General features: G+C 46.2%; 2 protein-coding genes across 2 annotated transcripts in view; both read right to left on the bottom strand.

Annotated features, from left to right (window-relative positions):
* slit3 (slit homolog 3) overlaps positions 1–15,421 on the bottom strand; it is a gene marked incomplete at its 5' end in the record, with an annotated part of 417,236 nt that extends 401,815 nt beyond the window's left edge. The window contains one exon of the mRNA XM_083652464.1: positions 15,231–15,421. Within this exon, the coding sequence (XP_083508590.1) occupies positions 15,231–15,421 (191 nt within the window). The remainder of the gene's footprint in view (positions 1–15,230) is intronic.
* Positions 1–19,655, bottom strand: part of LOC310790632 (histone H3.2) — a gene marked incomplete at its 3' end in the record, with an annotated part of 494,832 nt that overhangs the window by 464,977 nt on the left and 10,200 nt on the right. The gene's annotated exons all lie outside the window — the stretch shown is intronic.

Raw genomic sequence — 19,655 nt, 5'->3', positions numbered from 1 at the left:
TCTAACATGACGACTCTCTCTCTCCATCACAAACGGATGATGTCCCTCCTTGTGTTTGACAGCTGCCTTCCGCGTGCACTGTAAAAAATATATATATTTCCCTCCTTTGTGTTTGACAGCTGCCTTTCCGCGTACACTGTAAAAAAAAATCCAGGTTGATACTGCACTGCAAAACTTCCGGTTGATTTTAGTAAAGGGGGGGGGGATGGGTGAAACAATAGATTTAATTGAATCATCACAACTGCAGTATACTAACAAATACAAGCAATAACAATTGTTTATACCTGTATTATATTTTTAATGCGTTTCTTCAGCTGGGTTACATGTAGAACAGTTGGTCTCCTATCAGATTGTTTACTGCTGTGTTGAATCACACTCATGTTAATAGGAAGTGAACTGCTCTGCTCCCTTGGAGACACAGCGATCATCACTAGAGTGTTTGGGCATTCACATCACGCACACACACGCACACACACACACACACACACACACACACACACACACACACACACACACACACACACACACAATCTTTCATGAGAACAAGAAAGCACACATACAGGAAGGCCTACAGTGTACAAATGAAAATAATCAAACAAGAACACACACAGACAGACACACAATCACATACACACATGAGAACAAGCGATCACACACAGACAAGTGCACGTGCGCAGTGCGCACGCACACACACACACAAGTCATATGCACTTTCGAGACACACTCATACATGCATCTGTGCACTGTGTGTGCGCACAATCTATGGTGCGCACACACACACACACACACACCCTTGCAGACATCAGAGTGGTGTTTTTCTAGGGCTCTTATCAGGAGTAGAGTAGACAGCATCAACTGTCTCTCACTCTCACTCTCTATTTCTCATGCTCTCTCTCTCTCTCTCTCTCTCTCTCTCTCTGGATGTTTCTCCTCCATTTCCCCCCCTGGCCCACTGCTTCAAAAAGTGACTACCTACCTCCTACCATCAGTGTGACAAGCCTATATATGATGTTTACAGACAGCCATTACGTTCAGCCCTGGTTGAGTTTACACAGCGGAGACAAACGTTTCTCTGGTGCAAACACTGCGGAGGACACACATCTGTAGGGAAGACAAAAGGCTTTGCTGTTACACAGCGCTGGCACGCACACATCAAGACAGAGATCTGGACGTCGCTCTCAGAGTGGGACTGTTTGAAGGCGGCTTCTGCGCGTCTCAGAAACAAGACGCCGCTTTCTGACACTGTAAAGAGACGCTGTGACATGTTGCATTTCAGTCGGCCATTTTTCCTCAACACACAGTCACCGGGGGGGAGGTCTCTATTTGTACAAGCAAGCTGTGACTTTCAGTGAGGAACGCTAACAATGCTAACAAGGCATATTTGGGAAAGTAAATGAATGTGTTTTCCACGATGTGACGAGTGGAGATTCAGGAGAGGAGAGAAGAGGAACAGTAGAGGACGACAGTAGAAGAGACTCTTTGTCTTCCTCTCATTCTCACATACAGTCATTATCATGTCTCTGCCTCTCGCTTTTATATGTTCTAATTCTGCCTGTTTTTTCCTGTCTTTCTCCATCTGTCCTGTTCTCTACCATCTTTACATCCCTCATCTCGCTCCCCTGGTCTCTTCTTGTGTGTCTCTCTCTCTCCTTGTCTCTTCTTGTCTGTCTCTCTCCTGGTCTCTTCTTGTCTCTCTCTCTCTCTCCTTGTCTCTTCTTGTCTGTCTCTCTCCTGGTCTCTTCTTGTCTCTCTCTCTCTCCTGGTCTCTTCTTGTCTCTCTCTCTCTCCTGGTCTCTTCTTGTCTGTCTCTCTCCTCATCTCTTCTTGTCTATCTCTCTCTACCTGCCCCCAAATGTGGACTGCAGGATCGCGGTCCATCTGCTCGTTTGCTCATTCGTCCATCCTTCATGGTCAATATCTCAGATTCTGAAGATCAGATTTATGAAACCTGCTGGAATGAAAGTCAGTGTGTGGCGGGGAGGTGGAGTGATGCATCTCCACACTGCGTTCCAGCATTTTCCAAACTGCCCTGATTGGCCGATGGGGACGCTTCAGTTACAGGGTCAACACAGGGTGACCTATTTGTTACAGATTGGTCCAGGGGGGCCTGCATCATTCATGGGGGGGCGATACGTTTCCCGCTGCCTCGTTTTCCATCTGTCAACCTCTATTTCTTCATCGGTCTCTCTCTTTCTCTCTTTCTCTCTCTCATGCATGCCCAACTCGATCTTAATGTCTCTCGACCTCAGGAAATTCATAGTTTGGTGTCAGTGTTAACCATGCAGTGCAGACTTGACCACATTAGGGAGTCGCCTGTAAGCATCCCTTTCTTTGGGAGGTCACGAGCCAAAAGGCTTGTAAACCCAGAGAGCTGTGTTTGGTTAGCTCCTTTCTCTTGCTGCACTTTATAGGGGTTGCATTGCTTCTCGCTGGATTTACTACGGCTGTGCTGTAAGTGAATGAGAGAGAGAGGGGGGGGGGGGGGGGGTAGAGGAGGGGGGGGGGGGGGGGGGGTTAGAGGAGGGGGGGGGTGGGGTTAGGGGAGGGGGGTAATTTGGGCACTGAGAGGCCACTTGACAAGAACAAGGGCTCCTTCCTCAGCACAGACTCTGAGTCCAAGAGAACGAGAGAGAGAGAGAGCGTGAAAGAGAGGATGAGAGTGAAAGAGAGAGTGAAAGAGAGAATGAGATAACGATAGAGGAGAGAAGGAGGTTAAGATGAATGAGAAACAGAGACTGGACCAATCAGAGACCTGCGTCATAGTTGACAACATACTGTAGCAAAACAGTAATGGCGTCTCCTGAAGCAACGAGCGGTAAGGTTAATGTTAGTAAACAGTCATAAGTGGCGTTATTGCCGAAATATAGACTCAATAACAACAAAGAAACAAGAACAAGAGTTATGCACCAGCTGACTTTCCCAGTGGAAAAGACGTTTTCTTCCGAGTGGATTTGGAATGGATTGGATTTGGCGACGCTGATTGGCTGAAGGAGTTGTCTGTCAAGGCAAGTAGTCCCGCTAGAGGTCTTCATGGGTCCAAAAAGTCATGCCCGAACCCAAAAAGTCCCCAGAACCGAACCGGACCCGTCTATTATTAGAAAGCTGAAAACTGACCCAAGACCTGGCCGGGTCCAGGTAGGACCCCCGGGTATTTGGGGGTTCAGCCTCTAACATGGACCAAATAAAAAAAAATCAACTACATGCCACATGTTTCCCAAAGATGGTTTCTTTCATTTAGGAGTTCTTATCACGCTGATGTATCACATGCTTATTTTTCTGATCAGTTCGTCTTTAATGAGTTCTTTGAAGATATAAAAAGGGATGACTGAGAGCTGTGTCAGCCACTCGCTGGGTCCACTCGGGTCGTAATGGACCCGAAATTTCAATGTCAGAGACCTGAGATGCGTGGCAAACGGTACCTGCAGTGAAAAAAATAATAATAACAGATCCCCCCCCCCCCCCCCCATTTTCTCCCCAATTGTACTTGGCCAATTTCCCCCTGCTGCACCGGTCGCTGCCCCACACCCTCTGCTGGTCCGGGTCGGACCCTGGGGTATTCGGGCATACCCAAAAGCCTCTCTAAGAGAATGTGAGCTCACCTTATCAGGTTGGTTTTGACCAAGCTAAGAGAGACGGAGAAAGACAGGAAGATACTTCCTGGCTCCTTGACTTTGTTTACAGGGTTGCTAACTGCAACCTAGTGTTATGAAACCTCTCTCATTCACTTTCATTTCACTCTCTCTCTTTCTCACACACACACACACACACACAAACATACACACACACAAACACACACACACGCGCGCGCACACGCGCACGCACATGCAGCGCAGTGACCAAGTTCTCCATACGCTTCCAGCTCTACATAAACACTCTGTCACATTGAGCTTAGCTGAACCTTTGGATGAGAAGGGAAAATTACCGGGCAAGTGGCACTCACATACACACATTATGCATTGACACACTCACACGTGCACACGCACAAACACATACATGCATGCACAGACGCACGCGCATGTAGAAACACACAAGGCACACGCATGCACGCGCACACACACCCTAACACACACACACACATACGCAGCAAAAGTCTCTGCACAGGGCCTATAATGTGTTGCTTTGGTGACAGTGGCCTAACAAAACAGTGGCATAGCTTGTTAACATCAAACGACTCCAGCACTGACACACACACACACACACACACACACACACACACACACACACACAATCACACGCACACACAGACACAGACACACACACACACACACACACACACACACACACACACACACACACAGACACACACACACACACACTCACACACACACACACACACACAAACCCAGACTGGCGTTCAAGTATGACACACACTCTGACCGGGTCTGAGGACTTCTGTGTAGGCATAAAATGGAGGAAGGTCATTCGTGTCTTGGGGTACTTCCACTGCCTGACTCTCTCTCAATCTCTCAATCTCTCAATCTCTCAATCTCTCAATCTCTCGCTCGCAATCTCTCAATCTCTCTCTCTCTCTCTCTCTCTCTCTCTCTCTCTCTCTCTCGTTATGTCTCTCTCTCTCTCTCTCTCTCTCTCTCATTATGTCTCTCTCTCTCTCTCTCTCTCTCTCTCTCTCTCTATTTCTCATTATGTCACAGTTTCCAGCTACGGCCGATTGCATGTTTAATCTGATGAAAACTTGCAAATGGATGTGTGTGTGTGTGCGTGCTCACATGTGCGTGTCCATGACTGGCTGTGTCTATGCATGCGTGTGCGTGTGCCTGTGTGCATTTGTTTCCCAATTGCGTTTCCATTTGCGTTTCCATGCCTGCGTGTGTGTTTTTATATTGTTTATGTGGCCTTTGTATCTATTTGTTTGTGTGCCTAGGTGCTTTTGTGTGCCAGGTTTTTTTTCATGCCAGGTATATGGTTTTTGTTTATGTGTGAGTGTGTGTGTGTGTGTGTGTGTGTGTGTGTGTGTGTGTGTGTGTGTGTGTGTGTGTGTGTGTGTGTGTGTGTGTGTGTGTTTGCGCATGCGTGCGTGTGCGCGCGCGCGTGTGTGTGTGTGTGTGTGTGTGTGTGTGTGTGTGTGTGTGTGTGTGTGTGCGTGCGTGCATACATGTGTGCGCGTGTGTACGTGTGTGTGTGTATGTGTGCGTGCGTGCGTGCGTGCGTGCGTGCGTGCGTGCGCGTGTGTGTGCGTGTGTGCATTTTAATGTGGCATAAAGCCTGCTCCGTTTCCCAGAAGGGCAGTGCCCACTGTGAGTGCCAGCTGGCTGGCTGCTTGGCAGACTGAAAGTCATTATATAGAAAGGTCAACACTGACCACATGCTGGAGACACTTGGCGATGAGAAGATCACCCACTGACCTACAAGTAGTAGAAGCCTAAATATCGGTTACCCTCACCCGTGCCATTTGGCATCCCATAATTCGATCAAACCGAGTGGGGAGGGCACAAAATGTTGACCGCAAAACGGCCGCAGATGATAGCCGTGACATTAAGAGGTTGGTAGAAAACGAGCGAGCTTAATATGGTCTTTATTTGGTGCTGAAGACTTGTCTATAATACAGCAATAACATTTAGGCTGTGCCTCAGATCCTTAGCATCACCGTTATGCCCACATCACCGTCCAGGGAATGATGGCTTCTATTCAACACTTAGCAGAGCATGTGACTGACTGTTTTCTTCTAAGTGGCCTATAAGCACGGGAATACAAAGAGCTGAAAACAAGAAAGATTGCTAATTAGCTCCCTGGTTTGAGTGGTTTCCACAAAAGTTGGCAAAGCAGCTGATAGTGCACGGCATGCTGTGCTTCATGGGAATGATCAGCATGGTTGGAACTTGGAACGCATCTTTGACTCATCAGACTGCTTGGCTGAGGCGACCTGTGCTGTACAACAGAGTAGATCTTTGACTCATCAGACTGCTTGGCTGAGGCGACCTGTGCTGTACAACAGAGTAGATCTTTGACTCATCAGACTGCTTGGCTGAGGCGACCTGTGCTGTACAACAGAGTAGATCTTTGACTCATCAGACTGCTTGGCTGAGGTGACCTGTGCTGTACAACAGAGTAGATCTTTGACTCATCAGACTGCTTGGCTGAGGCGACCTGTGCTGTACAACAGAGTAGATCTTTGACTCATCAGACTGCTTGGCTGAGGCGACCTGTGCTGTACAACAGAGTAGATCTTGCATTGACTTCACAAGAACTACAGTCTGGTAAAGCATCCTGATCATGTGACTTCACATTCGGTTTGGTGCAGATCAGTCTGGCCTCCAGTCCCCACGGACCAATCAGGGACCTGCTTGGCGTAGTTGAGACTGGCAAAAGAATATGGCCAGCCGATCGGAATGCAGCCTATATGGCTGCATTCCGATATGCTAGTAGTTTCCCTTCGAAGTAGACTGCACAGGGTATTCAGCAATGTAAAGTAATATAGCTGAATACCCTGTGCAGTCAACTTCGAAGGGAACTACTAGCAGATCGGAACGCAGCATGAAAGCTCCCGAAGCGAACAGCTGTATGTATTGCTGTATTATTGCAGAAATAGACTCAATAGTTCAACAAGAACAAGACAATGCACCAGTGGAGTTTCTTGGTGGAAAAGACATGTTCACCGTTCTTCCGACTGGATTTGAGGTAGGATTTGGCGGCGCTGATTGGCTGAAAGATTGGATTTGCCGGCGCTGATTGGCTGAATGAATTGTCTGTCAAGGCAAGTACTTCCCCCGCACCCCCTTCCACCCCCCCCCCCCCCCACTGCAAAGGCAGACTGATCGACAGAACGAATGAGAATGTGAGTTCCATTGATCAGTCTGGTCACCAGGCTACACAACAACAGACCACTGCCATGCTGTCTGTATGGGGAGCTGGACCAACTGCTGACACATTGTTCTTGATACAGTCAAATTACATTTAGGACGAGAACTATGTCAACACAAATGTGCTCCTCCGCTACATTCGTAGTTTAGCAAGAGTCCAAACGCATGCACACATACACACACACACACACACACACACACACACACACACAGAAGTGCAGACACACATACACACACACACACACACACACACACACACACACACATGCACACAGAAGTGCAGACACACATACACACACACACACACACACACACACACACAGATTCCAATCCCACCGTGGAATGCTGTTCCATAGCTGAGGGTGTGGTAGTTTGAGCGTCCGTTGACCAATCAACACCAAGCTTTGATAAGAGCCAGCAGCAGAGGCCGGAATGTGTGTGTGCATGCATTGTTGTGTTTATGCCACACACACACACACACACACACACAGACACACACACACACACACACACACAGTCATGCTTGCACACACACACACACACACCCACACGCACACGCACACACACACACACACACACACACACACACACACACACACACACACACAGTCATGCATGCTTGCACACACACACACACACGGCGGCAGTTTCCTACTGTTGTGCACAGCGTGGTAGGTTGGCAAGCAGAGGGGAAGTGGGAGCTGTGAAAACTCCACTGGAGAGATGCTGCTGGCAAACTGAAGGTGTGTGTGTGTGTGTGGGGGGGGGGAGTGGAGGCAAGGGTGAGAAGTGAGAAAAGAACAGAGGAAGGGAAAGATGGAGAAAGAAAGAAGGAAAGAAAGAAAGAAAGAAAGAAAGAAAGAAAGAAAGAAAGAAAGAAAGAAAGAAAGAAAGAAAGAAAGAAAGAAAGAAAGAAAGAAAGAAAATGGAGAAGAGAGGATGAAGGGTAGAGGGAGGGGGAGAGAGCATCAGATGCAGAGTGAAAGAAAGAGGGGAAGAGAGGATGAGAGAGAGATGGAACGGTAGAGAGAGCATCAGATGCAGAGTGAAAGAAAGAGGGGGAGAAAGAGAGGTGAAAGGTGAAACAAACGAGTTGGGAAGAGAGAGAGAGATGGAGAGAAGGTGGCAGACTCGGCTGGAGAAAGCAGAGAAGGTGTTGCTTGTAAAAAAGCTGCCAAAACGTCCTCAAAGTGCTGCTATAGGGCGGAACAGTTAAAATCACAATTAGTTTGTGTAAAGTTGGCTCATGGAGCTAGTCGCTTCCAGCAGTGAACCCATTCAACTCACTGTGCACGCGCACACACGCACACACACACGCACATGCACACGCACACACGTGCACAAACACACACGTACACACGCACGCACACACACGCGCACACACATACGCGTATACACACGCACGCACGCGCACACACAGATGTGCACAGGTGTGAATGCACATCGTATACCCATATAAACCTTGATGGGGATAACTAACACACACACACACACAGAAATGCACACACAAACACACACATGCATACATGCAATCACGCACAACCACACACATAATATACACACACACACACACACACACACACACACACACACACACACAATGTTCCTGATTGCAGCACAACCAATTGAAAACCTCCAACAGGGTTTTCAGCTTTTGAGGTTTTGTAGCGGGTTGAGGCAGTTTGGAATTCACTGCTCTAAAAATCAACACTCCAGGGTGTGTGTGTGTGTGTGTGTGTGTGTGTGTGTGTGTGTGTGTGTGTGTGTGTGTGTGTGTGTGTGTGTGCGCGTGCGTGCGTGTGTGTGTGTGTGCGTGCGTGCGTGCATGTGTGCATGCGTGCGTGCGTCTATGTGGTCCCTCTAGGCCAGGTGTGAATTGGACCCGGGAGAGGAAAGCCGTCCCTGTTTCCCAATTCATTTTCTCCAGCCTCGTTAAGCCCCCCCCCCCCCCCCCCCCCCCCCCCCCTCCCCAAACCCTCCACTCAAATTAGATGCAAATGAGGTCTCAAGTGGCTTCCCAAGGAGGACATTACAGCACTGACTGGCCTGAGGTCATCTGCAGGACCGCCTGTGAGTGTGTGTGTGTGTGTGTGTGTGTGTGTGTGTGTGTGTGTGTGTGTGTGCGTGCGTGCGTGCGTGCGTGCGTGTGCGTGTGTGTGCGTGTGTGTGTGTGTGTGTGAGTGTGTGTGTGAGTGTTCGTGTGTGTGTGTGTGTGTGTGTGTGTGTGTGTGTGTGTGTGTGTGTGTGTGTGTGTGTGTGTGTGTGTGTTTGTTCATTCGGCGGGAAGTGAACAGTTGAGGCCCACGCAGCTTTGCTCTTGTTGACCTTTCCAAAGGCCTTGTTTACAATAGTGAAGAAAACTGTGGCTTTTGAAGAGAGGTTCACTCTATGGTTACTAGAGGTCTTCACAGGTCTGTATGGTTACTAGAGGTCTTCACAGGTCTGTATGGTTACTAGAGGTCTTCACAGGTCTGTATGGTTACTAGAGGTCTTCACAGGTCTGTATGGTTACTAGAGGTCTTCACAGGTCTGTATGGCTACTAGAGGTCTTCACAGGTCTATATGGTTACTAGAGGTCTTCACAGGTCTATATGGTTACTAGAGGTCTTCACAGGTCTGTATGGCTACTAGAGGTCTTCACAGGTCTGTATGGTTACTAGAGGTCTTCACAGGTCTGTATGGTTACTAGAGGTCTTCACAGGTCTGTATGGTTACTAGAGGTCTTCACAGGTCTGTATGGTTACTAGAGGTCTTCACAGGTCTATATGGTTACTAGAGGTCTTCACAGGTCTGTATGGTTACTAGAGGTCTTCACAGGTCTGTATGGTTACTAGAGGTCTTCACAGGTCTGTATGGTTACTAGAGGTCTTCACAGGTCTATATGGTTACTAGACGTCTTCACAGGTCTGTATGGTTACTAGAGGTCTTCACAGGTCTGTATGGTTACTAGAGGTCTTCACAGGTCTGTATGGTTACTAGAGGTCTTCACAGGTCTGTATGGTTACTAGAGGTCTTCACAGGTCTGTATGGTTACTAGAGGTCTTCACAGGTCTATATGGTTACTAGACGTCTTCACAGGTCTGTATGGTTACTAGAGGTCTTCACAGGTCTGTATGGTTACTAGAGGTCTTCACAGGTCTGTATGGTTACTAGAGGTCTTCACAGGTCTGTATGGTTACTAGAGGTCTTCACAGATCTGTATGGTTACTAGAGGTCTTCACAGGTCTGTATGGTTACTAGACGTCTTCACAGGTCTGTATGGTTACTAGAGGTCTTCACAGGTCTGTATGGTTACTAGAGGTCTTCACGGGTCTGTATGGTTACTAGAGGTCTTCACAGGTCTGTATGGTTACTAGAGGTCTTCACAGGTCTGTATGGTTACTAGAGGTCTTCACGGGTCTGTATGGTTACTAGAGGTCTTCACAGGTCTGTATGGTTAATAGAGGTCTTCACAGGTCTGTATGGTTACTAGAGGTCTTCACGGGTCTGTATGGTTACTAGAGGTCTTCACAGGTCTATATGGTTACTAGAGGTCTTCAGGTTCACTCTATATGGTTACTAGATGTCTTCACAGGTCTGTATGGTTACTAGAGGTCTTCACAGGTCTGTATGGTTACTAGAGGTCTTCACAGGTCTGTATGGTTACTAGAGGTCTTCACAGGTCTGTATATGGTTACTAGAGGTCTTCACACATCCAGAATGACGGACCCGGACCTAATGGACGCAAGGAATTTGTGTCTGGACCCGAATGGACCCATCTATTATTAGAAAGCTGAGACTCGGTCCCGTACAGACCCGATAAATGTCGGACCCGGCCCCGGACCAGACTTGGAGTCACTACTTTTGAATGGACCGGAGACCTGGCCGGGTCCGGGTCTCGGGTCCTTGGGTATTCGGGTTTCAGGCCTACCTGAAGACCTCTAACGGTTACAACATGTAGGCACTGAACGTCGCACTCCCCCTTTACTTCCAGAGGTGGCAGACCTTAACTGCATTCCAACTACTGGATACAATAAGAGAGGAAACAGGGCCGGACCTAAAGGAAACATCCTGACACTCTTACAGCCAACATCCTTGGCAGATTAAACAAAGATCAAAGAGAAACTTAACTTAATATACTTCAACTTAACTTAACATACAGTAACATAACTTTAACGGATTCAACCTCTTCATAAACACTATAGATATCATTAGTTTCTCTAAAAGCAATGTCCCTTATGGTGTAACAAAGTTCACTTCTTTGTATGGCAGCCGGCTAGCAAGGCCTTCAGATGGGAGCTCCAACTGAAGATTGCTGCCACTCTAGATATCTTCAGTCTGTGATGTTTGAGGCCTTCCACAAGTTATTTTGTTATGCAAATGTAACAGGTTTAATATGTTCCGCTTATGAATTTAACCAAAACACCAAAATTTTCTCGTTTTGTGTGTGAATCTCCTACTTGAACTTGAGTGCTCTGGAGTTCGTCGTCTGTAAACGCACCCACCGCGGTGACGTCGCTATGTGCGCAGCTCCAGACACAGTCGGATGGGAATGCCAACGAGATGAGCGTCGTCGTCGTGTAAATCTCCGCCTGAAGCGCTTATTATTATTATTTATTTCTCATTGTTTCATTTGTAGCGCAGTCTTATGGGATGCCAACGAGGGGAGCGAAACCACACGAATGCACACAACGCCCTAATGTTGTGCATTAAGCTCTGCTCTCTGTGTCACACAGTAAAAGAACCTGAGAGCCAGTACTGCCTCCTGTCTCGTGAATGTCGTCACACACACCAGAACACAACGCAGGTGTAAAACACACACACGGGCTTACACAACCAAAACTACACAACGCAGGTGTAAACACACACAGGCTTACACAACCAAAACTTGACATTTTACCGTTCATGTTTTAGATCGCTGAGAAGAAATTCTCTGCTATCAAACGTAGCTGAGCTGGAAGAACGTTAATGTGACGTGACAGTTGGCCAGTTAACCATGGGAATAAGAAAAACACGGCCAAACACCAAACACAGGCTGGATTTTCCTATAAAGAGTTGCACCCATCTCAGTGTTTCTACCATATACGTCCAAGCACAGCGGGGAACAGGGAAAGTGGACGTGCACCACTGCCCAAGAGGTTGCCTCAACGTTGCATTGCTTTAGTCATCTTGGAACACCTTGTTGCCAGGAATCATTTGAATGAACCGAATCAATAAATTTGAATAGGTGCTTAACTCACAATGCCTGTTGCCAATCCTCATCATTACCATAAAAAGAGTCCAGTTGTTTTGCTGCCCTAACATTGACTGGCCACATTCTTAACAAAACACCAGTTAATTATTATCATAAAACCAACAACTCAAACTGACGGGCTCAAAACTATTAGTGGCCAAGGAATGAATGAATATATGAATCTTTAAAAAATAAATGATTCTCCATTTCAGTGTTCCACATCCTCCTCTTCTCCTGGCCATAACACACAGGGAACATATGAGCGCTTTAATTCATAAATGAGATATTCTCTCACAGAATGATTGATAGCACAAAATGAAAGCAAATCATGATAGCCTACCTTTTAAATTGCAATAGGAAACATTTTTACAGACTTAAGCCTCGATATTTCAGAAGATCTGAAGGATAAAGAACTATTTTTCCCACAAATCGATTTCGGCGATAGTCTTTATACAATTTTGACACAATGCAGTTTAACCTCACTCTCATCTTCTTCTTTTTTACCAACAAGTTGAACCAACAACAGTTTTTCATGGCACTTTTCTTCTTAGAATCTGTTATCCACATGGATTTTGTCCTAGTTGCCAAACCAGAATCTCCACTCAAGGCAACACTGCTCATCGCTCATGCAAAAAGTTCCCCCATATGTCATAACCTTTAGCGCTGGAATCTCAGCCATTTGAATGTTTCCCATTCCCATCTCTCACTCCCTAAAATATATCTGTGGAGAGAGAGAGAGAGAGAGAGAGAGACAGAAAGAGAGAGGCAGAGGGAGAGAGAGGGAGAGGGAGAGAGACAGACAGAGAGAGGCAGAGGGAGAGAGAGGGAGAGGGAGAGAGAGTGAGGAAGGGAGAGAGAAAGAGAGAGAGAGACAGAGAGAGTGAGAGGGAGAGAGAGAGAGAGAGAGAGAGAAACTCTTGGCCAAAGTCACAGCTGAAACACTGACCTGGATAAATCAGGGAAACATAAACACATAGTTTCTGGAGCGAGGGGATGGATGTGGGGGGAGGAAGGGGAGGCGGGGCACCCCGGGGACCCCGGCGAGAGGCAGGAGACCCCCTTATCCCGCCTCCCCATCACAGCGCTAATTATTTATTTTCCTAGGGTGTAAATGTCTTGGGGGGATTGCTGTGTAAAAAGCCAACAGGTCCTGGGAGGTCACAGCAGCCCGCCCGGTGGTGTGGAGGAGGAACGGACGCGGGGTGTGTGTGGCTCACACAGACACACACACACACACACACACACACACACACACACACACACACACACACACATACATGCACGTGCGTGCACGCACACACACACACACACACACACACACACACGCACCAAGAAACTCACATGCATGCACAAAGACGCAAAAACGCAAACGCAAAAGTAAAGCAAAAGCAAAAGTAGAAGTATGCACACACATGCCAATCACTTGCTCATACCCCCCGTATACCCCCCCTTCCCCACACACACACACACACACACACACACACATACACCCCCCCTTCCACACACACACACACACACACACACACACACACACACACACCACACACACAGTGGCCCTCCCTCTGTAGCCTACTGATTGTGTTTGTTGTCTCAGAGTTAGGTCTGTTGTTGATCCCCTGCAGGGTTTTAAGCCGCTCCGTTATCACGCATAATAGCTTCCATACCTTAACAGCATAGGTGTGTGTGTGTGTGTGTGTGTGTGTGTGTGTGTGTGTGTGTGTGTGTGTGTGTGTGTGTGTGTGTGTGTGTGTGCGTGTGCGTGCGCATGTGCATGCGTGCATGTGTGTGTGTGTGTGGTTGCTCCCGTGCATACGTGTCAAACATCAGGAAAGAGGTGGCAGCACATTGTATGGGGCCTGTCTCTGGCCTGAGGAGTGAATGTCATTTGCTGCTAACTCTCACCAGGGTGATTTGGCTGAGGGAGGACGAACGAAGAATGAAATGCAAAGAAAGCTTTATTTAGTAACAGAAAACGCTCTTTAGGAAAGTCAGAGGAGTATTTGTGGATAATCCAGTCACTGTCTATCATGTTTTAGAGTTATTCGTCCCAACTGTCCAAATTCAGAATGAGTCTTGCGCCACAGTGAGTGAGGGAAGCACTATATTGTAGATTCAGAGAGTGCTGCTTCTTCTACTTTTGTAAAAACGAATGACCTCTAGCTACATGAAAGCTGCTTCGACACTTTCCTTAACAACTCCGCCCCCAGTATTATTATTATTATTATTATTATAGCTCATCTTGGAGGACTGAATCTTTGAAATGATTTGATTTCACCCAAATCATCATCAGTTTAGTGATTAATCTGCAACTGCATGGATCTGGGATTTCAGTCACCAATTAAAGGCACATTTGTACTGTAGCTTCAGGTTGTTCTGCATACAGGCAATAGTGTGACCTTAGCCTATATAGACTACAGACTTATTGGAGAGTTGGCACAGTAGGCTACATCCAGCATCCTAAACTTGCCTGTCTCTAATACCATAGCTGTTGTTGAGGGAAACCCCACTGAAACTCACTTTCCCTAGTTCTTTTCATTTGCAAGTTTAGACATTTTACCCTTTTTTATGAATCAATATCATGGAAAATAATAACCTCAGTCCAACTTTTTGTAAGTTAGCCTGCATGGGATGGTCGTTTATGGGGAAAGAAAAACGGTGACTGTTTGGATGCTAATGTTTTCTGACAATGTAATTGACTTTTGTTTGTTTTGGTGGATGTTTGCTTTCTCATGTTCAGTACCTAATTGCTTCCCGGTAAATGAAAAGCATCAGGGCAGTGGAGGTGTCAAAAGGCATTTATATCACTGAGTTAACAGTAGGTTAGTTTAAATCTGGCTTTGGTAGATATCGACACATTAATAAAAAATTAAAATTAAAAATAAATGTTTTTTTTTTTTACTTTTTTTTTTTACTTTTTAACTTAAAAAAAAACATCACCTGAAAACCAGCCTTTCAAAAGAACTAGGCTACGACATGTCAACATAATATTCAATATTTACAATTTCGACAACAAAACTATAGTGCCCATATTCTTAAGAATAGGACAGGAGATTAAAAAAAGTACCAAAATGCCGCTAAACTATATTAGTAAGTATCTACCACAGGCACATGACTAAAGCAATATTTTCTCATTGGGGAGAGGCGAGGAGAGATGATGAGAGGAAAATACGATTTGTCCAAATTGTAATAAAAGCACTTACAGGCGCTCGGCGTTCCTTGGTATTCCCTTGGGCACGGTCCTAAAGCCCAGACCCTGGCAGTCCACATGAGACCCGGAGCAGCTGCACTTGTGTGGGCATCCATACACCGAGGCAGCGCACAGCAGCAAACCGAGAACCAGAGCCCAAACCCGGCGCAGCGCAGCACGCTTCTCCGGCCCGGTAGGAGGCATGATATCCACCAAAAAAAAATCCTGCACAAAGCAAAGTTAATTGAAAATCCGCGGGGACAGTAAAACGTGTAACGATCCCGATAAAAAAGAAAGAAAGAAATAGAGACGTTGTTCAACTGTGTGATCAAATGAAAAAAGAAGTGATGGCAAAAGTTCGCAGTTGCAGAAGTTCACCAAACTTTTTTCTCAAGAGAGTCGATCAGTCGGAATCTCCTTCAGATGCTCCCTTGCCATTGAACAAAGGGTAGAAAATGAAGAAAAATTCGGATTTGGATGTGGAACTTGTAGGGGAGAAAAAAACAGTTATTTCACAAATGTATCCCGGCGTCACAAGTCGGTGCGTAAAAGTCTCCCCAAAAAGTCCCCATTCAGAAACTCAACCCAAAGTGATCAGCCGGACGCCTAAACTTTCCAAGGTGAAAAATGTTCAGCTGGGGTGTAACCTCCTTCCAGGGAACATCACTCCACTGCCAAGGAACGAAGGCAAGAGGTGCAGAGAGAGTAGGAGTTGTAATCAGAAAAAGTTGAGAGAGCGCAACAGACTGGTACGTATGCCTGGAGGTTGTGAGTGAGGCAGACAGATTTGAAGCCTACTTTGGTCTCCCCCAAAGTTCTCTCTCTCTCTCTCTTTCTCTCCCTCTCTCTCTTTTTCTGTCACACATACACAAACCCCTTCCTTTTCTGTCTCTCTGTCCCTCTCTGACCCTCTTCTCTCGGGTACTCTCTCTCTCTCTCTCTCTCTCTATCTTCCCCCCTCTCGATGTCACCAAAGAGAGAGAGAGAGAGAGGGGGGGGGGGGGGTAACAACTTTCACTAGTCCCTATCTACCTCTAAACACACCGCTGTATAGACCTACTTTCCCCATGACTACAGTACAACTCTGCACTTTCAGTCCGACCATGACAGCTAATTATGATGGGAATTTTCCCTGCAACTCTATTGAAGCCATGGGTCATACTCTCTTCCTCATGGTACTTTGTTATCTCATGGTGTCTTTTAACAGCAACCCTCTGTTCTAGTTCTCTCCAAATGTTGCCTCTTTGTGTCGATTACACAAAAATGGTATCTATCACACTACAGGCCAATCGTGTCTGTCCAAAATCTGTCCAAAAATTTAATTTAATTGTATATTGTTATGCAATGATAGATCAAATTTCTAGTCGGGGATTATGTAATTTTAAGAGTAAAAATACAGATCAACAAATGATCAACTCATAACATGTACTGGATACACGTAGCTATATTAGTTGGAGCCATTGGAAAGAGCATGATGGCTGTTACAGGTAACAATCCACCCTGTCTACTGTATTATCTTTCCCAGCGTGGATGCATTCTGAACAGTGGAGTCTCTTCTGCATGTTGCAGTAGTGCTGCTGCCCTCTATTGGTGGAGAAGAGAACTTCCATAATCTATCTCTGAGTTCAGATTGATCAGCTCAGTTGTAATAAAATAATTTCACTTCCCATTCAATAATTTGGCCTCAAATTAAATCAATTCATATAGGGAATTTTCCACAAAATGTCAAGAAAATGGAAAAGCTTTTCCACAGAAATGTCTCGGTCTGTAATGAACAGTGGGAAGTTCATAAATATTTTAAAGCCTGGAACGCAAATTGAGTTATTCCCTCTCTCATTCTGGCCCACAGGTTAATTAAAACATCAATTTTCCTGTCATATGGGGCAGTTTTGCTGATTTTATGGTCTGGAGACGGATTCAAACCTGGAGAGACTGAATCGGAGAAGAAGCTGACTCCTTTTAACATGAAGAGACATACATGTAGGCTACATTCGCACTGCAATCTGCAACCCCCCCCCGTGACCCGTATCAGAATTCATGTGACTTTTACGTCTAGAGACTCTAGAGATCAATATTCATCATACAGTAATTCTGCGCTGGGAGTCACTGTCATCAGTGGAAGTAGGGAAGGGCTGCTGATTATGTCACAATGGCTCTGTGAGTGTGAAGGCCTAAAAAAATTAAATTATCGCTGTAGTGCCCCCTGTGGGCAGATCTTTTCTTCTTTTTTTCTTTTCACCATCATTCCAGACCCCTGAAAAGTGTTTTAGTAAATTTAGGAGGCGATCGGAGCAACGACTGGGGGGAGAAATGTGCTCAGACGGACAGACATTTGGTGATTAGAGTATGAATTTGATATCCACAACCTTTCAGGCTAATTCTGTGGTGTTCCCATCAAGAGAACACGCAGGACCAATGTATGGAAATGAAAGACAGAGCTAGAGAGGGCATGAGATCAGATTTATTTGGAAGGTGCTGTTCAAAAACAAAACACAAAACATCATGAAATAGTCTGTGAAAGTGTTATCATTTGGTCAACAAAGGACTTAGCTGCTGTCCTTTAAAAACTACCCGTATGTTTTCCAATTTTATATGATCAATCACATTAGTAGAGTAGGTGTCAATGGTGTCAAAGGAAAGGAAATCAAATTATGATATTCAGTCGCCCTCAGATTCTCAGTATTTCTCTCTGTGTTTCTCTCTGTGTGTGTGTGTGTGTGTGTGTGTGTGTGTGTGTGTGTGTGTGTGTGTGTGTGTGTGTGTGTGTGTAGGTGTGTTTGTGTGTGTGTGTGTGTGTGTGTGTGTGTGTGTGTGTCTCTCTCTCTCTTCTCTCATCCAGATGAACCTCTATGTTCCAGTATCTGCCTGTCTGTCTGTCTGTCTGTCTGTCTGTCTGTCTCTCTGCCTGCCTGTCTGTCTGTCTGTCTATCCTGTCTGTCTCTCCCTTGTCCCCAGCAGTCTGCAGTAAGTGAGAGAAGGTGACAGAGGGGCATGTGGCTAAGCTGTGAACCATGTGTGAGAGGTTTTACTGGCATACGCACACACCCAGGGTAAAGAATGCATAAATCAACCGTGTCTGTGTGTGCTTGTGTGTGTGTGTGTGTGTGTGTGTGTGTGTGTGTTGTGCGTGTGTGTGTGCGTGTGTGTGTGTGTGTGTGTGTGTGTGTGTAAAGATGGCTCAGAAGCATGTGCCAGCCTCTCCCTCTCATCCTCTTCAATTCTTCTTCCCGCTTTGTTGTCCCTGCTCTTTCTCTTTTGGAAATCGTTCAGCAGGCTCATTCAGTCTCATTGCACGCTCATACCACTGAAGAGACCGAAGAATAGAATGACGCTTCTTGAAAAATACAAGGCCTCCTTTTCCCCACAGCACCCTCAGGCATGCTGGGAGATGTAGTCCCTCCGGTGCGTCCTCGGGGTCTGTCCCGCGGTCTCCCTGCAGTGAGTAGCTGGGCCCGGCACAGCGGCTCCACCCTGAGGCCCTCCCAGATCGCTGACCTCCTCACCCTGCCATGGGGCCTCCCTGTGGAGAGAAAACCCATTTGGGATGATAGGCCCTATCCACAAGAGCTGACTGGGCCTCTCTCTACTTTCTGTTGTTCCATCACTTACATCCACAACTCAAACACACCTCCACACATTCATTTCCTGATCCATTTTCACACACATCTCTAAATGTAGGATCTTTTCTGGGCACTGCCTGGATAACACTAATAGCCTTTTCTTTCTTTTTTTACCATAGTTCCTTGTTAAAATCAAGTTTGTGTTTGTCTGCCAAATTATCTAAACAAAAATCAATATGTTCAGCAAATCACTAACTTAATGTTTTGAAAAGCATAGCACATCAGTCATATACAGTACTTTAGCTTATCGGTCTGATATTACTTACTGTGTGGTGTTGTATAGCCTAAAATATGTGAAGATTTATGTCAGCCTGGAAAAAAGAGATGAGATGTTGAACTCCTCTTCAGTCAGCTGGTCACTCTGAGATACTGAACTCCTCTTGAGTCAGCTGGTCACTCTGAGATACTGAACTCCTCTTGAGTCAGCTGGTCACTCTGAGATACTGAACTCCTCTTGAGTCAGCTGGTCACTCTGAGATACTGAACTCCTCTTCAGTCAGCTGGTCACTCTGAGATACTGAACTTGTCTTCAGTCAGCTGGTCACTCTGAGATACTGAACTCCTCTTGAGTCAGCTGGTCACTCTGAGATACTGAACTCCTCTTCAGTCAGCTGGTCACTCTGAGATACTGAACTCCTCTTCAGTCAGCTGGTCACTCTGAGATACTGAACTCGTCTTCAGTCAGCTGGTCACTCTGAGATACTGAACTCGTCTTCAGTCAGCTGGTCACTCTGAGATACTGAACTCCTCTTCAGTCAGCTGGTCATCATTCGCTTTTTCCAATAATGGACACAGATTAGAATGTTGTAGAACCCCTT

Source organism: Poromitra crassiceps (assembly GCF_964638095.1).
Source record: "Poromitra crassiceps genome assembly, chromosome: 15".
NCBI classification, from domain to species: Eukaryota; Metazoa; Chordata; class Actinopteri; order Beryciformes; family Melamphaidae; genus Poromitra; species Poromitra crassiceps.
This window is presented reverse-complemented; position numbering and strand designations above follow the sequence as displayed.